This window comes from Oncorhynchus clarkii, chromosome 18, assembly GCF_045791955.1.
Source record: "Oncorhynchus clarkii lewisi isolate Uvic-CL-2024 chromosome 18, UVic_Ocla_1.0, whole genome shotgun sequence".
NCBI lineage: Eukaryota > Metazoa > Chordata > Actinopteri > Salmoniformes > Salmonidae > Oncorhynchus > Oncorhynchus clarkii.
Window position 1 is genome coordinate 46,932,556 of NC_092164.1, and position 18,073 is coordinate 46,950,628.

The 18,073-nt window shown below is 45.8% G+C and overlaps 1 protein-coding gene across 2 annotated transcripts in view; it reads right to left on the reverse strand.

Annotated features, from left to right (window-relative positions):
* Window positions 1-18,073, reverse strand: part of LOC139373577 (receptor-type tyrosine-protein phosphatase U-like) — a 271,750-nt gene that overhangs the window by 70,563 nt on the left and 183,114 nt on the right. For both annotated transcript variants that reach the window (XM_071114246.1, XM_071114245.1), the window contains exons 4-8: window positions 16,187-16,268; window positions 11,276-11,391; window positions 2,658-2,829; window positions 798-976; window positions 514-628 (exon numbers count right to left, since the gene is read on the reverse strand). In XM_071114246.1, the coding sequence (XP_070970347.1) occupies window positions 514-628; window positions 798-976; window positions 2,658-2,829; window positions 11,276-11,391; window positions 16,187-16,268 (664 nt within the window). The remainder of the gene's footprint in view (window positions 1-513; window positions 629-797; window positions 977-2,657; window positions 2,830-11,275; window positions 11,392-16,186; window positions 16,269-18,073) is intronic.

The window sequence follows — 18,073 nt, forward strand, 5'->3', positions numbered from 1 at the left end:
ATGATAGATGACACAACGTCATGTCGGTCTACTTGACACATCTACAGGGAGCTGTTTCATAAAGATGAGCGCTGAGCGCTGGGGAGGGTAAGTACAGATAAGTGTGTGTGTGTGTGTGTGTGTACGTGAGGGGGAGTGTAGTGGCTGTGAGAAGGTTGCAGATTCTTCACTTCACTTCACTACAATATAATTAAATCAACACACATCATTTAAGTGTACCTATCCATGCATACACACTGGCTTCTAAAGAGGTACCTACGTATATATCAGCCACTGAGCACTATAATCCACACACACATCCTCTCAACCGGTGGACAGCACGCCATTAGAGTATATGTTTGAATTTTGTTGCCCTGGTGTTATGGAGCATGTTATTATATGTGATCTCTCAGTGCCGTTCCTGAAGCGATAAACAAAGTTGACGGAATGGAATAGATAGGAGTAGACTAGATTAGAACAGAAGAGAACAGAAGCTAGGTTTGGGTTTAGACCCATTCAGTCCCCCTAGCTCACCTGCACACTTGGTCCTGCTGACCAGGGGAGGTCCAGGCGCCCCTGTGCCTCCCTCCCCTGGTCGGGTCAGTAAAACACTGATACGGTACTCTGTGTCCGGCTCCAGATGCCACACCTTACAATAGAACAGAGTAGGAAAGTGTTTATTCAACGTTAATGTTTTTTTTTGACTGTAACGGCAAAGTAATTCAGGGTTCTTTAATAACTGTTTTTAAGAGCCTGTAAAGAATGCTGAATGTCAAATTAACTTCTACGCGTACACACACGAGCAGACACACACAAACCTTATACGTGAGCGAGCCCACACCATGTGTCTCCGACCATGGTGATTGGCTGGCCCGGTACTCGATCTCACGGCGGATAACAGGGCCATCCCCCACGATGGAGTTGGTGTTGAGTTGAATGATCAGGTAGGTGGGGCCAGCCCGGAGCAGCTGGGGGGGAGCGATGGGGGTGGGGGGCACTGCCAGGGTGAAGGAAGGGGGAGAGGCCAGAGTACAGTGTTATACAGAGGACTTTTGAAGGGGCATAGTGGAGGTTAAAACAAAAGGCCTTTAACACAATATTGACATATACAGTCCTTGACGAAGTGAACATTTATCCGTTATTTTACCAGGTAAGTTGACTGAGAACACGTTCTCATTTGCAGCAACAACCTGGAGAATAGTTACAGGGGAGAGGAGGGGGATGAATGAGCCAATTGTAAACTGGGGATTATTAGGTGACCGTGATGGTTTGATGGACAGATTGGGAATTTAGCCAGGACACCGGGGTTAACACCCCTACTCTTACGATAAGTGCCATGGGATCTTTAATGACCTCAGAGAGTCAGGACACCCGTTTAACGTCCCATCCAAAAGACGGCACCCTACATAGGGCAGTATCCCCAATCACTACCCTGTGGCATTGGGATATTGTTTTAGACCAGAGGAAAGAGTGCCTCCTACTGGCCCTCCAACACCACTTCCAACAGCATCTGGTCTCCCATCCAGGAACTGACAGGTACCAACCCTGCTTAACTTCAGAAGCAAGCCAGCAGTGGTATGCAGGGTGGTATGCTGCTGGTTAACAAAATAACTGAGACAATGGTTTAGTAGCACTGTCTACCATCTGTCAACTCCTCCTTTCTATCCTCAACAATATAAAAACAAATGTATGTGATCCGGCTAATTATAAAAACATCATCAATCGTTGTCAAATGAACAGAGATATCCAGCTTTCCATAGTTGTATGCCAAAAAATACATTTCCACAAATCATTTCCACAGAAGAAGCAACTTCTCTCGCAAAGAAAAAACAAGGCATGTTTCATGCTTTTCTTGTTTAGAATTTCCCTAGATTTTTTTCTGCTCGGCTAGAGCGTTGACTCACACAATCTTTTAAGATTGTGATTTCTGAGAGGCACTTGAAGGGAAGGGAATGTTCAATTTTCACCATAATGAATGTGAATTATTTGCATGAGTGATTGCGTGTGCAATTCTGCATGCCCTTTCAACGTTAGACAAATAGACACACACATTACAGCAACATGTCCTGTGAAAAACACAGTTTACACAGAGTACACAACATACAATGGGGCAAAAAAGTATTTAGTCAGCCACCAATTGTGCAAGTTCTCCCACTTAAAAAGATGAGAGAGGCCTGTAATTTTCATCATAGGTACACTTCAACTATGACAGACAAAATGAGAAAAAAAATCTAGAAAATCACATTGTAAGATTTTGAATTTGCAAATTGTGTTTATGTGTGTGTTTATGTGTGTGTTTATGTGTGTGTCCGTGTGATTGACTAAGTGAGCCAGTGCTTGTGTGCATGTCAAACATAAGGAGAAGCTGTTGGAAGTTGTTGGGTGGGGACGGAGGTAGGACATATGGAGGAGGGCATTAAAGATATCCCAGAATGGTAGCTAGGTGTCATGGTCGGTTAGTGGTGTCTTAGGGGAGGTGGTGTGTGGTGCAGTGTGCTACAGGACAAACGTGCCGTGTGTGTGTGTGTGTGTGTGTGTGTGTGTGTAAACAAAGACACATTATACGACATAACATCGTCAATAGCTAGACATGTTTCCACTGTGTACCGGACACATATTTACGATACTATGCTGTACACACTGCATAAACATGACTATACGGACTGGCCGTACTATACCTCTGACAATGAGCTCGGCGAAGTTGGACACGGCAGCTCCGCGTGCGGACTCTGTGATGCAGCGATACAGGTCCTGCTCCCCTCTCTCAGCCTCCACTTGGAAGGTGGCCATGAGACGCTTGTGGCTCAGACGCTGGATAGAGGACGCCGCCACAACCACACCGTTACGACGCTGCAGAGAGAGAGAGAGAGGGGAGGGGAGGCAGGGAGGGAGAGAGTCACGCTAACTGACCCATACACAGGTGATAATCTTTACCTGTGTAGACACCCCCTCTGTCACTACCCATAAAAACACCCAAAACACACAGTCACATAGAGAGAGAGTCAGGTTACTCTAACTAACCTTCACAGACAGTTATGTTTATTATAATGTACAGTACCAATCAAATGTTTGGACACACATACTCATTCAAGGGTTTTTCTTTATTTTTACTACTATCTACATAGTGAAGACATCTAAAATATCATCTTTTACACGATAACATCTATATTTTAGTTTCTTCAATGTAACGTAACCTGTAACCTGTAACGATCGTTGTCCTCCTCAGATGAGGAATATGAAGGATCGGACCAATGCGCAGCGTGGTAAGTGTTCATTTTATTTATTTGAACAGAAACACTAAACAAAATAACAAAGAGAGTGAAACGAAAATGAAACAGTTCTGTATGGTGAAACACAGACACAGAAAACAACTACCCACAACCCATAGTGGGAAAACAGGCTGCCTAAGTATGGTTCTCAATCAGAGACAACGATCGACAACTGCCTCTGATTGGGAACCATACCAGGCCAAACACAGAAATACAAAACATAGAATACAAAACATAGAATGCCCACCCCAACTCACGCCCTGACCAAACTAAAACAGAGACATAAAAAAGGAACTAAGGTCAGGATGTGACACCACCCTTTGCTTTAATGACAGCTTTGAACACTCTAGGTATTCTCTCAACCAGCTTCATGTGGAATGCATTTCCAACAGTATTGAAGGAGTTCTCACATATGCTGAGCCCTTGTTGAAAGGTTTTCCTTCACTCCGTGGTCCAACTCATCCCAAACCATCTCAATTAAGTTGATGTCAGGTGATTGTGGAGGTCAGGTCATCTGATGCAGCACTCCATCACTCTGCTTCTTGGTCAAATAGCCCTTACACAGCCTGGAGGTGTGTTAGGTCATTGTCCTGTTGAAAAACAAATGATAGTCCCACTAAGCGCAAACCAGATGGGATGGCGTATCGCTGCAGAATGCTGTGGTAGCCATGCTAGTTAAGTGTGCCTTGAATTCTAAATAAATCACTGACAGTGTCACCAGTAAAGCACCATCACACCTCCTACTCCATGCTTCATGTGGGAACCACACATGCGGAGATCATCCGTTCACCTACTCTGCGTCTCACAAAGACACGGCAGTTCAAACCAAAAATCTCAAATTTAGACTCATCAGACAAAAGGACAGATTTCCATCGGTCTAATGTTCATTGCTCGTGTTTCTTGGACCAAGCAAGTATCTTCTTCTTATTGGTATCCTTTAGTAGTGGTTTCTTTGCAGCAACATGAAGACCTGACTCACGCTGTCTGAACAGTTGATGTTGAGATGTGTCTGTTACTTGAACTCGGTGAAGCATTTATTTGGGCTGCAATCTGAGGTGCAGTTAACTCTAATGAGCTTATCCTCTGCAGTGGAGGTAACTCTGGGTCTTCCTTTCCTGTGGCGGTCCTCATGAGAGCCAGTTTCATATATCCTATGTGTGTGTGCATTTTAACATGTGTGTTTATGTGTGTGTGTATGTGTGTCACGTGTGATTGACTAAGTGTGCCAGTGCTTGTGTGCGTGTCTCATCATGAGGAAAACTGTTAGAAGTGATTGGGTGGGGAAGGAGGTAGAGAGTGTGTGTGTGTGTATGTGTGTATGGACTGACCTTCATGTCTTAAAGTAATGTCAGAACTTAAAGTAATGATTGACTGTTGTTTCTCTATGCTTATTTGAGCTGTTCTTGCCATAATATGGACTTGGACTTTTACCAAATAGGGCTATCTTCTGTATACCACACCTACCTTGTCAAAACAAAACACAACTGATTGGCTCAAACACATTAAGAAGGAAAGATATTTCACAAATTAACTTTTAACAAGGCACACCTGTTAAATGCATTCCAGGTGACTACCTCATGAAGCTGGTTGAGAGAACTCCAAGATTGTGCAAAACTGTCATCAAGGTAAAAGGTGGCTATTTGAAGAATCTCAAATATGAAATATATTTTTGGTTACTACATGATTCCATATGTCTTATTTCATAGTTTTGATGTCTTCACAATTATTCTACGACGTAAAAAACTAGTACAAATAAAGTAAATCCCTGGAATGAGTAGGTGTGTCCTAACTTTGAACTGTTACTGTATGTGTGGCCATGAGATATAGCCCTCCATAATGGGATTGTGAGTGGGAAGGAAGGAGAGAGACAGGGAGACGATGAGGGACAGATGAGGGTACCATGGGAGGTGGAGATAATAAATACCTAATATATGTCATAGCTAACATCTTGGCATGGGGAGGTTGCATGCCGGGCTCCTGACAGAGCTGTCACAAACATCCATACACGCACACACGCAGACAACCCGTACTAATATGCTCGAGGCACAAGAGTGCTCGGATCAACGAGGGGAACGGGAAATGACAAGGCGTTGCCTGTCACACACATACACACACACACACTCAAAGCGTGAAGTTTTTCCAGGTGCAGGAGGCTATATGCTGCTCCGCTCTCAGAATAATGTATCCAGGATGTTATATCAACTAGCCCACTTCTCTTCATGCTTTTCACCAGACAGTGTCTGAGGAGAGCGGACATTTGCTCAAAACTATGAAACTGCTTATGGGAGTAATATAGCATAAATGTATAGATTATTGCCTCAGTGACAATGTTAGTGGTTGTGAAAAGTATAATTGGGTTTTTCACTTCCATAAGCCAATGTTGGATCACATTTTACATTAGTGTAGGTGTGTGTGTTTGTGTGTGTGTGTGTGTGGGGGGGGGGGGGGGGGGGGGGCATCCACAGCCCCATCACATCTCAATGTACATTCATTCAGTCAAAACAAACAGACAATCCTACAGATTGTCATACAAATGGAAACATCCAGTATTAAACCTGTTTGTCTTCCATCTCTCCCCCTCTCTTCCCCTAAAGCCCCATATCACACCATAATGAGTTTCTGTGGTAAATCATTCATTAATTCAGGATTTCCAACTGAACACAAACAAATGTTGACTTTGTCTAAAGATCTAAACAGAATCAGAAACAGAACAAGCAAAACTCTCTGATAGAAAGACAAAAGAAGGCAATACAGATGAATTGAATAAGAATTCATATGCAAACAATTTGTTTGGACTATTTAAACACACACATGAGTGAGGAGAAAACACTCAGTAGGTCTAGAGAGATTCCCCCCACAGCAGAGGAGATCAAACAGAAAGTAGCAATTACTGTTAATGAGAATAAGAGAGAAACACGCGCATGCGCACGCGCACACACACACGCACACACACAATTACAGAGTTGAGGGGAGAAAAACAGAGATACGTGGAGTTAAGATTGGAACAGTACACAGCTAATACATTAACAGAAGACAATAACGGGTTGAGGAAACAGATTGTTCCTCCCTGCTGTTACCAATCCGTTCTAACCTTCATGAGTAGAGAGTCAGAGCAAACGTTGGAATCTGGTTTCAACTGGGAGACTATAGCTCAGTTCACCATATGTGTACTGTGTAAAACGTGTTCAATCCAATATGGGTGTTAATGCTGTCATGCATCCTTGTAGAAGAGATGCACTTCAACCAGGGCGGCACTTCAACCAGGGCGGCCCATCCATTACGGCGTTAGGGGCTTGTATTGGATTGTATGGATTGTATTGCCAGCTACTACATTGCTTGCTATTGGGGAAGACAGCAGCATTGAAATTGCAGGATTTCATCAGATGATTTTCACAGAACAAAGTAAATGGACCACCCTGGGGTGCTGAATTGCAGGTACTAAACAGATAGCGCTAAAGAGCAAATTGCGATGAACTTGTAAATAAATATTCATGACCCATCACCGGTCGTAGGACATAGCGGTACACCAGATAAAACCTTCTCATGGATCTGGTGCTCTGGCTACCGGCAATCTGCTTGTTGCCTTTTCCCTGTGCTTGTGTCACCAACGCACTTATGAGCACTGCTCGTTCTAAAACAACTACTTTTTGTAATTTAAACAGTGGCAACATGTGCAGCAGTGGTGATTGTTTTTACATGCAAAAGTGAAATATGTGTATCTGACACCACCCCAAACAGTGTGTGTGTGTGTGTGGGCCTGGTTGTGCATGTGAGACTGTATGTGTTTGTCTGTGTCTGCGTCAGAAAACAACAGAAAGGATTAAACTGGTAGGTTGTTGAACTCTTGAAAGAAGAGAGGCTTTGGATACAAAATACTTCAATACAGAAGAAAGAAAGAGAGGAGGAGAGGAGACGGAAAGAAAATGGAAGAATCGTCTTCCCTCCTGCAGTCCTTCTTTCCTCATCGATCTTTCCAAAGGCACTTAGCTTCAACGATGCAGAGAGAGGGAGTGAAGGCTTTCAGACCCAGGTTCCAGTTATTAACTAATATTAGCTCAAATTCCTGCAGCAGAAATGTCAACCATTTTGAGAGATTACGTCATGAAGGAATATGAGTTACTATCAACTAGCAAACCAAAAGGCCACACAAACAGTAGTCTGTATGCAGGGACCCTGCCCTCTGTGTTTGATGATGTCATACTGCTGGGTCTATCTTTAATTCACTCAAGTATAAATCAGACCTCATAGAAAGAACAGCACACTTATATGCATTTATACATCTAGAATCCTTGATGGTGAAACTGCCAAGTCTGTTTGCAATATTCCAACAACAAAGTAACAGTAAACAACATTGTGCGCTTGATAGAGCATCAGCATATGTAAAGATTTGTATTTTTTTTACCACACTACGCAACACTCCCCTCTCTGCTTTGTCAACAAAACTATAACAGCCATGGGGAGGAGAGTGGCTGTTTTCCCTGATGAGGATTCCATATTTAAGCCAAAATGAAAGCATCAGTCTGTCTGTACTCTCTCCTCCATCAGTCTGTCTGTACTCCCTTCTCCATCAGTCTGTCTGTACTCTCTCCTCCATCAGTCTGTCTGTACTCTCTTCTCCATCAGTCTGTCTGTACTCTCTCCTCCATCAGTCTGTCTGTACTCTCTCGTCCATCAGTCTGTCTGTACTCTCTTCTCCATCCGTCTGTCTGTACTCTCTCCCCCATCAGTCTGTCTGTACTCTCTTCTCCATCCGTCTGTCTGTACTCTCTCCTCCATCAGTCTGCCTGTACTCTCTTCTCCATCCGTCTGTCTGTACTCTCTCCTCCATCAGTCTGTCTGTACTCTCTCCTCCATCAGTCTGTCTATACTCTCTCCTCCATCAGTCTGTCTGTACTCTCTTATCCATCAGTCTGTCTGTACTCTCTTCTCCATCAGTCTGTCTGTAATCTCTCCTCCGTACGTCTGTACTCTCTCCTCCGTACGTCTGTACTCTCTCCTCCGTACGTCTGTACTCTCTCCTCCATCAGCCTGTACTCTCTTCTCCATCCGTCTGTACTCTCTTCTCCATCAGTCTATACTCTCTTCTTCATCAGTCTGTACTCTCTTCTTCATCAGTCTGTACTCTCTCCTCCATCAGTCTGTACTCTCTCCTCCATCAGCCTGTACTCTCTCCTCCATCAGCCTGTACTCTCTCCTCCATCAGCCTGTACTCTCTCCTCCATCAGCCTGTACTCTCTCCTCCATTAGTCTGTCTGTACTCTCTCCTCCATCAGTCTGTACTCTCTCCTCCATCAGTCTGTACTCTCTCCTCCATCAGCCTGTACTCTCTCCTCCATCAGTCTGTCTGTACTCTCTCCTCCATCAGTCTGTCTGTACTCTCTCCTCCATCAGTCTGTCTGTACTCTCTCCTCCATCAGTCTGTCTGTACTCTCTCCTCCATCAGTCTGTCTGTACTCTCTTCTCCATCAGTCTGTCTGTACTCTCTCCTCCGTACGTCTGTACTCTCTTCTCCATCAGTCTGTCTGTACTCTCTTCTCCATCCGTCTGTACTCTCTTCTCCATCAGTCTGTACTCTCTTCTCCATCAGTCTGTACTCTCTCCTCCATCAGTCTGTACTCTCTCCTCCATCAGTCTGTACTCTCTCCTCCATCAGTCTGTACTCTCTCCTCCATCAGCCTGTACTCTCTCCTCCATCAGTCTGTCTGTACTCTCTCCTCCATCAGTCTGTCTGTACTCTCTCCTCCATCAGTCTGTCTGTACTCTCTTCTCCATCAGTCTGTCTGTACTCTCTTCTCCATCAGTCTGTCTGTACTCTCTCCTCCATACGTCTGTACTCTCTCCTCCATCAGTCTGTCTGTACTCTCTCCTCCATCAGTCTGTCTGTACTCTCTCCTCCATCAGTCTGTACTCTCTCCTCCATCAGTCTGTACTCTCTCCTCCATCAGCCTGTACTCTCTCCTCCATCAGTCTGTCTGTACTCTCTCCTCCATCAGTCTGTCTGTACTCTCTCCTCCATCGGTCTGTACTCTCTCCTCCATCGGTCTGTACTCTCTCCTCCATCAGTCTGTACTCTCTCCTCCATCAGTCTGTACTCTCTCCTCCATCAGCCTGTACTCTCTCCTCCATCAGTCTGCCTGTACTATCTCCTCCATCAGTCTGCCTGTACTCTCTCCTCCATCAGTCTGTCTGTACTCTCTCCTCCATCAGTCTGTCTGTACTCTCTCCTCCATCAGTCTGTCTGTACTCTCTCCTCCACCAGTCTGTACTCTCTCCTCCACCAGTCTGTACTCTCTCCTCCATCAGTCTGTACTCTCTCCTCCATCAGTCTGTACTCTCTCCTCCATCAGTCTGTCTGTACTCTCTCCTCCATCAGTCTGTCTGTACTCTCTTCTCCATCCGTATGTCTGTACTCTCTCCTCCATCAGTCTGTCTGTACTCTCTCCTCCATCAGTCTGTACTCTCTCCTCCATCAGTCTGTACTCTCTCCTCCATCAGCCTGTACTCTCTCCTCCATCAGCCTGTACTCTCTCCTCCATCAGTCTGTCTGTACTCTCTCCTCCATCGGTCTGTACTCTCTCCTCCATCGGTCTGTACTCTCTCCTCCATCAGTCTGTACTCTCTCCTCCATCAGTCTGTACTCTCTCCTCCATCAGCCTGTACTCTCTCCTCCATCAGTCTGCCTGTACTCTCTCCTCCATCAGTCTGTCTGTACTCTCTCCTCCATCAGTCTGTCTGTACTCTCTCCTCCATCAGTCTGTACTCTCTCCTCCACCAGTCTGTACTCTCTCCTCCATACGTCTGTACTCTCTCCTCCATCAGTCTGTCTGTACTCTCTCCTCCATCAGTCTGTCTGTACTCTCTCCTCCATCAGTCTGTCTGTACTCTCTTCTCCATCCGTATGTCTGTACTCTCTCCTCCATCAGTCTGTCTGTACTCTCTCCTCCATCAGTCTGTCTGTACTCTCTCCTCCATCAGTCTGTACTCTCTCCTCCATCAGTCTGTACTCTCTTCTCCATCAGTATGTACTCTCTTCTCCATCAGTCTGTCTGTACTCTCTTCTCCATCAGTCTGTCTGTACTCTCTCCTCCGTACGTCTGTACTCTTCTCCATCCGTCTGTACTCTCTTCTCCATCAGTCTGTACTCTCTTCTTCATCAGTCTGTACTCTCTTCTTCATCAGTCTGTACTCTCTTCTTCATCAGTCTGTACTCTCTCCTCCATCAGTCTGTACTCTCTCCTCCATCAGTCTGTACTCTCTCCTCCATCAGTCTGTACTCTCTCCTCCATCAGCCTGTACTCTCTCCTCCATCAGTCTGTCTGTACTCTCTCCTCCATCAGCCTGTACTCTCTCCTCCATCAGTCTGTACTCTCTCCTCCATCAGTCTGTCTGTACTCTCTCCTCCATCAGTCTGTCTGTACTCTCTCCTCCATCAGTCTGTCTGTACTCTCTCCTCCATCAGTCTGTACTCTCTCCTCCATCAGTCTGTACTCTCTCCTCCATCAGTCTGTACTCTCTCCTCCATCAGTCTGTACTCTCTCCTCCATCAGTCTGTACTCTCTCCTCCATCAGCCTGTACTCTCTCCTCCATCAGTCTGTCTGTACTCTCTCCTCCATCAGTCTGTCTGTACTCTCTCCTCCATCAGTCTGTACTCTCTCCTCCATCAGCCTGTACACTCTCCTCCATCAGTCTGTCTGTACTCTCTCCTCCATCAGTCTGTCTGTACTCTCTCCTCCATCAGTCTGTACTCTCTCCTCCACCAGTCTGTACTCTCTCCTCCATCAGTCTGTACTCTCTCCTCCATACGTCTGTACTCTCTCCTCCGTCAGTCTGTCTGTACTCTCTCCTCCATCAGTCTGTCTGTACTCTCTCCTCCATCAGTCTGTCTGTACTCTGTCCTCCATCAGTCTGTCTGTACTCTGTCCTCCATCAGGAATGTCTCTGTTTATGTTTGTCTTGTAGGTGGCAACGGCTGCACACACACACACACACACACACACACACACACACACACACACACCCCCCTTACCTCCAGTAGGAAGGGTTCTGTCTCTGTAGTTTTGCCCGTGGCGACACACTGGAAGGTGGCATTCTGCCCTGCATTGACCTCCACATCCCCCAGCCGAGAGAAGTGGGGAACCTTGTCTGTAAAGAGAGAGAGAGAGAGAGAGAGAGAGAGATCCTCTGTGATACTGACGCACTGACAGTTCCTTATAATCATATGACTACACACCTCCAGTAGGAAGGGTTCTCTGTCTTGTCTCACACACACAGAGGACGAGAACATCAGTGCAGCAAATTCTCCCAGTCATGCCTGTGGGCAGTGACTTCACGAAGACACAGGCTGTTCAACCAAACTTAGTTTCTGCTCTCAGAGTTCTACAGTATGTGAGAAGACTTTCTCTCCCTGTCACAGACATCAGAATGCCTGCAGTGCAACTGTAGCCAACTTATATACTGTAAGTACACTTACAAGTACCCTTATGAGAACAGCTATACATTATTCCTTTCATACACTTCAACATCTTTATCAACACATCAATCAACACATCACTTCAGCGTTATTCTGTGTTCTATCCCTTCTTAACAGTTCAATTGCATTCTTAGGCCACCATTCTCCCCTAGAAAAGGCTGTGAAAAAATGTACACTGAAAAATATCATACAGAAGAACTTCTAAGAAAAATGTACAGACCGTGGTGAGACTCCTGTGGTTTCCATATCCTAGTTTTCTCTTGCCTCACTGTTCCAAAGAGTTAGCTAGCTGTAACACACCTTGTATCGTGCGCTTTGTGGAGCATAGCAACTGTCACAAACATCGTCTTGGAAATGACCGGACCAAGGTGCAGCGCGGTGAGCGTCTTTATTTAAAATGGCACCAACAAAACAAGAAACAACAAAACGACCGTGACGCTTACGAGGGCTATACATGCCACTAACAAAGACAACTACCCACAATTAAGGTGGCAAAACAGGCTGCCTAAGTATGATTCCCAATCAGAGACAACGATAGACAGCTGTCCCTGATTGAGAACCATACCCTGCCAAAACATAGAAACCGAAAACATAAAAATAAATAAACTAGAATGCCCACCCTAGTCACACCCTGGCCTAACCAAAATAGAGAATAAAAGCCTCTCTATGGCCAGGGCGCGACAGCAATAGAAGAAGCCAGTTAGAACACACTAGTAGAGGAAAGTGCTTGTGCATAATTGCATCTACAGTATCTGAAATCACAGGGATTTGATGTTTTCTAACCTGTACGAGATCCCATCAAACTGCTCTGAATGGCTACAACGGTTTCTCTGGGTTCTGCCTCAGCTCTACAATGAGGAAAAAACTGTAAAAGGGTGCTCATAGTCAGACTTCTATAAAAGCTGGTTAGTACATACCTGTAGTCTGCTTTGCTTAAGCATTAACCCCTCTCTGGCCCACAACTGAGTTTTATAAAATACTATTTAACTTATGACCCTTCTAGATAGGGGTAAAAACCTAAACAATAAATTAATACACTCTACATTACCTGTATTTGACTTGCAATTTAACCTTTGACCTTTGTGCTAGAGACAAATGCTCTTCTTTGCAGTAAAGGTTTACTATTTATATTGCTTTGTCTTGTCTGTGTGTGTGTATGTTCAAAACTTAATAAACAGAGTAAAAAAATAAATAAAAAATGTCATATATGTCATAATTTGATTGATTTCTAACTTCGGTACGTGTATCAAACACTTGGCTCTAAATGTTGAACAGTCGGGTTTATCAAAGCAAAAACAGCATACAAAATAGGACATATATATTTTGGAAAGTTAAAATCATGTATTTATGATGTACTTACTTGTGTGTGATGTGTCAAACTGACCCAGAACATCACCCGTGTATAGCCTTTCGGAATGTTTAAGGCACTTGGTTCATTGCCTGCCTTAGATGTTAAATTCAACTTAGTGAAGAGCGTTTTACATAGTTTTAGACTATTCTGATTGGCTGATGCATTGAAATGACGATATCATTTAAATAAACCCATAAAATCTGTACAAATGTTTCCAGTGATTTACCTTAATGGTAGGTAGGTCTATACTACAGGAACAATTGTGGAAAAGGCTGGGAGACAGAAACATTGTGGCACAGAAATAGAAAGTGATACTTTTGCAAGCATGTGGTATTCTTTTACACCTGCAAAGCGAGCCCCTCAATAGATGTGTGAGTACTTTACGCAGTTGAGTTTTGTGTGACTATGAACGCAACACACTCTATACTGAGAATAATGTGATGAGGCCTTGGTTGTGGCTCAGACTGTACAGAGACGGACTAGTGAGCAGATGAAACCCTGTCATAAAAACACACACTCGGGAGTGTATCACAGTGCGTCTACATATTTATCCAGCACCTGCTCAAAGCCACTGGGTGTGTGTCCAGTGTGTTCTGTCACTCAGAGGTAAGCAACCACAACCCTTTCCCCCTTCACTTTAACTAGCTTTAGCAGCTTTATTCCTGTTTTTCCGACAGGGGACATGACTCAACGTTGATGTGCCAGAATTAGCTCATGCATACGGTTGGTTTACAACTGTTGTCCCTGGGCAGGTGGGGAATGCCTTTCAAATAACACCACAACACCGCAGTATTCGACGGCCCTTTCTTATCCTGCGCGGAAAAGTGCGAGGATGATAGGATGAGAGGAAAAGAGAGTGAGGAAAATAGTAAAACACGAAGAGAGGAACAGAAGAGGAGGGGAAGAGAGAGACATCTGTCCAGCTGTCCTCCATACACCTGACACTCCTATCATGAGTCTCCATGGAAACGGACATCTGCCCACCTCTCTCATTTCTCTTTTCCTCTCTCGTTCTTTTCTCTCTCTCCAATAAGCGCATCAAGGGACGAGCTGTTGCTAAATTGATTTCTGCACGTAGTTGGTAGTCTTTCAGCACACATGCACGCTAGCTAGTTCAGTTTCTTGGTATGCAGGCCACATTATGCAAGTCACATTTTTACATCCAAACAAACTGCAATTTGACAGAGATTTCATTGGAACGCAACATGTGTTTGGAATAATGATAGTGACACTGGGGAAAATAACAGAAATGTCAAGCATGTTGGAATGTGAATATAAGAGAGACTCGATTTGTATTTCCTGCAGGCCAAACAAGTTATTTCTGCTGCCTTAGGGGGCATCGTGCCAGCTTGGAGTGTGTGTGTGTGTGTTCTGTGTGTGTGTGTGTGTTAAAGAGGTTCCGTGGAGGGCCCTGACAGCCGCAGCATCTCCTAATGAGAGTGTTGATTATTTAATGGGGACGGTGGGGGCCAGGGAGATGACATCTGCATCAGCGCCAAGAGACGTACCCGTCAAACACACATTATTCACACACAGAGGGCCCTGGCGACCACTCTAACTCAGCAATGGGTCCCATATAACCATGGAAATGAACGCATGCTGGCCGACATTCAGGTGACAGAGGCTACGTGTTAAAAGTTTAAGATGAGTTGAGCTTATCTCTGGTGTTTTGGAGAGAGTTTATGGAGAGAAAGAGAGAGAGATGAACTTGTGAATGATTTATAAAGGTCTGCCTGTTTTTTAACAGGTGGTAAAAGCTATCTGAATTTCATGAGCTCATTAACGCCCTCCATTATCAGTCATTAACATTTCCTCCTGGTCCGCAGTTTCTGCTTTTCACTGAGGATTATCCCTTTACAGAGAGCCAAGGCAGGGGCCATCTTGGCTCGAGACCAACCGCTAGCGTCCATTACGGATTTGGTTGGCTCAATGTTCCCTGATGTCTACAAGGGTCAGTGGTGGTCAATGGAAACTGTGACAGGCCTCAGCACTACTCCTATACACTCTGTCACACATTGTCAGCACAGCAGAATGAGCTGAGGGCTCTCTGTCTGTATGTCAGCATTACTTGCCATTTGGGACACAGCCTTTCACTGAGCCTGCTCTCCCGTAGAGGTAATGGGTCTGGGGACAGCAGGTGAGTGGCTCAGGAGGAGAACGGTCAGGTACCCTGTAGAGGCATGGGTAGGTAGGGAGGGGCTGCACTGAAGGAGGGAGGTTTTACTGGGGAAATATCTCAAAGAAACACAATGGTGTATCAGACTGCTGTGGCTGAGACAAAGAGGGTCCACTATAGAGGCTATCGGTCAGGTTTAGAGAAGCAAGGGGTTTGGGGGGGGGGGGGGGGGGGGGGGGGGGTGTTTGCACTGAGAGCTAAGGGGGGGGGGGGGGGGGGGGATTGCACTAAGGGAGCGGGTTAGCTATAATGGGGAAATCTCTAAGAGCATCACCATGTGACATTATTAGTTAGAGACCTCAGACTACTGCTGTTCTCGTCATGCCTTGGTGGAGAGGAAGAGAAAACAACATGCGACGAGAGTCCGTTCACCCGGTCGCCTGCTGTTTTCTTTGGACAGTGTGTGTGTTTCCTGGAACAGTACATTAGCTCTGAGAGAGTGGGCTTGTCTTGGTGACCGGGAGAGTGGCGAGCGGAGCGATGTGCTGAGCAGTCAGGAAGATAAAGGTCACCAGCTCACTGCCTGGTCGACCGGAACAAAAGGAGCGGCATAGTGCAGCCGTGGCCATGGGAAATCAGACACGTGTCCACATGCCAGAAGCCTCTCAGAACCTTCTCTGGCATTGAGAGCAGGGCCTTCGCCTCCGCTGATTACTTTACAAGCCTCTGTCCTTGTCTGTCCAACCACCCATCACAGACCTGAGACTGTTTGTACACCCCTGAGGGCCCAGACACGCATTTTCCCATATCTTTGTCAAAGGTTACGAGCTCTGTGCTCTGTTCTGAAGTATATTGGTACATTTGTACTTTGGTGCCTTGGTGCATTAATATGGTGGTATAGTGGTGTGCTGGGTTTGCTATGTTGGTGTGTTGGGGCAGTGCTTTCTGGGCTGATATACATTCGGACACAGGTGCTGTACTGTGGTGGGTAGCTACTTACAGCAGGGGTAATTGAGCAGCAGGATGTCGTCAATGGCGATGTAGCCTCGCCGTTCTGCTGAGACCGATGCTTCAAACACCACCTGAGGAGAGACAAGCGGGAGAGATGAGAGAAGAATGGAAGAAAGGATTTCATGTTAGAGAGAGAGAGGGGGAAGGACCGGGGGGGGGGGGGGGGGGGGTTGAAGGACCGGGGGGGGGGGGGGGGGGGGGGGGGACCGGAGAAGGACCGGGGGTGGGACCGGGGGTGGGGGAGAGGGGGAAGGACCGGAGGGGGGAGAGGGGGAAGGACCGGAGGGGGGGACCGGGGGGGAGTCCTAATCAAACAGCTTGAATCCACTGAGGCCTGTCTGTGGAGAATCTCTCTACTCAAACATCCATAGTTTAGCAGAGCCCCATAGGACAGCTTCGTTTCACACAGTCATCTCTCTCTCCCACCCTTCCTTTCCCTCCTTCTCTTTCAAACAGCCATCTTTCTTCATCAGAGAACACACACAGAACATTGGACCCGCAGGACTCATTGAGCGCTGCCCAAATCTCTACTCACTCATCTAAATGAATCTAGGCTCATGCTGAGAAACCAAAGTGAATCCCAGATCTCTCCCACAGAGAACCAAAGTGAGTCTGGGCGTCTGAAAAAGAATTACTGCCACAATAACCCATATCGTTTAGTGAGGGACAATTTACTATTTTACCGCAGAGGCACAACAAATAAATAAACGACGCATGGACATGGGGTTTACTGCATTCATAGATGCCAGACTTTAAATAGCACTTTACATTCAAGTCATTTAGCTGGGCTTGATTGAGCTTTCCTGGCACAATGGAACCAATGCAATAGTCACTGACAAACCACACAGTGTAAAGCTCTGCCAATGATCCTAAAAGGTCATCAGAGGTGTAGATAGTAGTTGATGTGTTTCACCCACTCACACAGACAATAATACATGAGCTGTGACTGAAACCAGCAGACTCTTGATAGTTCAGAATTCATTATCACACACTCGATGGGCCCTGTCAAAAGTAGGATGTCCTTTAGGAAGCAGCCCCAGTGAGTCGCCGTGTTGACAATACATCAGGCTCTAAGTGCCTGGTCTGGATCGATAGAACCACAGATGGATACAGGCCACGCATCCCTGTCTGCTAATATCTTAGTATTCTTCATTCTTATGTGTGGGCCATTAGAGAATCAACTTCTCTATTCATCAGCCGCTGACGCACACCAACGCACGCACACACACGCACAAATATGCACACACACACACCGCGACACACCCGGCCATTGATTCACTCGCTCAGCACTGCACAGAGCCTTGACCCTACCTCATTATGACTATCAGCATCTGGCTGTACTCAGAGGAGAAAGGGGAAATGCGGGAAAGAGAGACAGAGGGGCAGAGATAGAGAGAAACAGAAAGAGAGAGAGGGGCAGAACGAGAGTGAGAGAGAAGGAGATGAGAAAGAGAACGAGAGAGAGGGGGAAAGAGAGAGGGGCAGAGATAGAGAGAAAAAGAAAGAGAGAGGGGAGCAGAATGAGAGAGAGAAAGAGAGAGGGAGAGACAGTGGGGCAGTGATAGAGAGAAAACGAAAGAGAGTGAGGGACAGAGAGAGAGAGAGAGAGAGAGAGAGAGAGAGAGAGAGAGAGAGAGAGAGAGAGAGAGAGAGAGAGAGAGAGAGAGAGAGACAGTCTTTATTATTTTGGAACTTTAGTGTAATGTTTACTGTTCATTTTTCACTTTCACTTGCAATAAAGGCCTGAGAGAGAGAGAGAGAGAGAGAGAGAGAGAGAGAGAGAGAGAGAGAGAGAGAGAGACAGAGACAGAGACAGAGAGATTGGGAAAGAGTGGGAAAGAAAGAGAGATAGACAGAGAGAGAGAGTGAGAGAGAG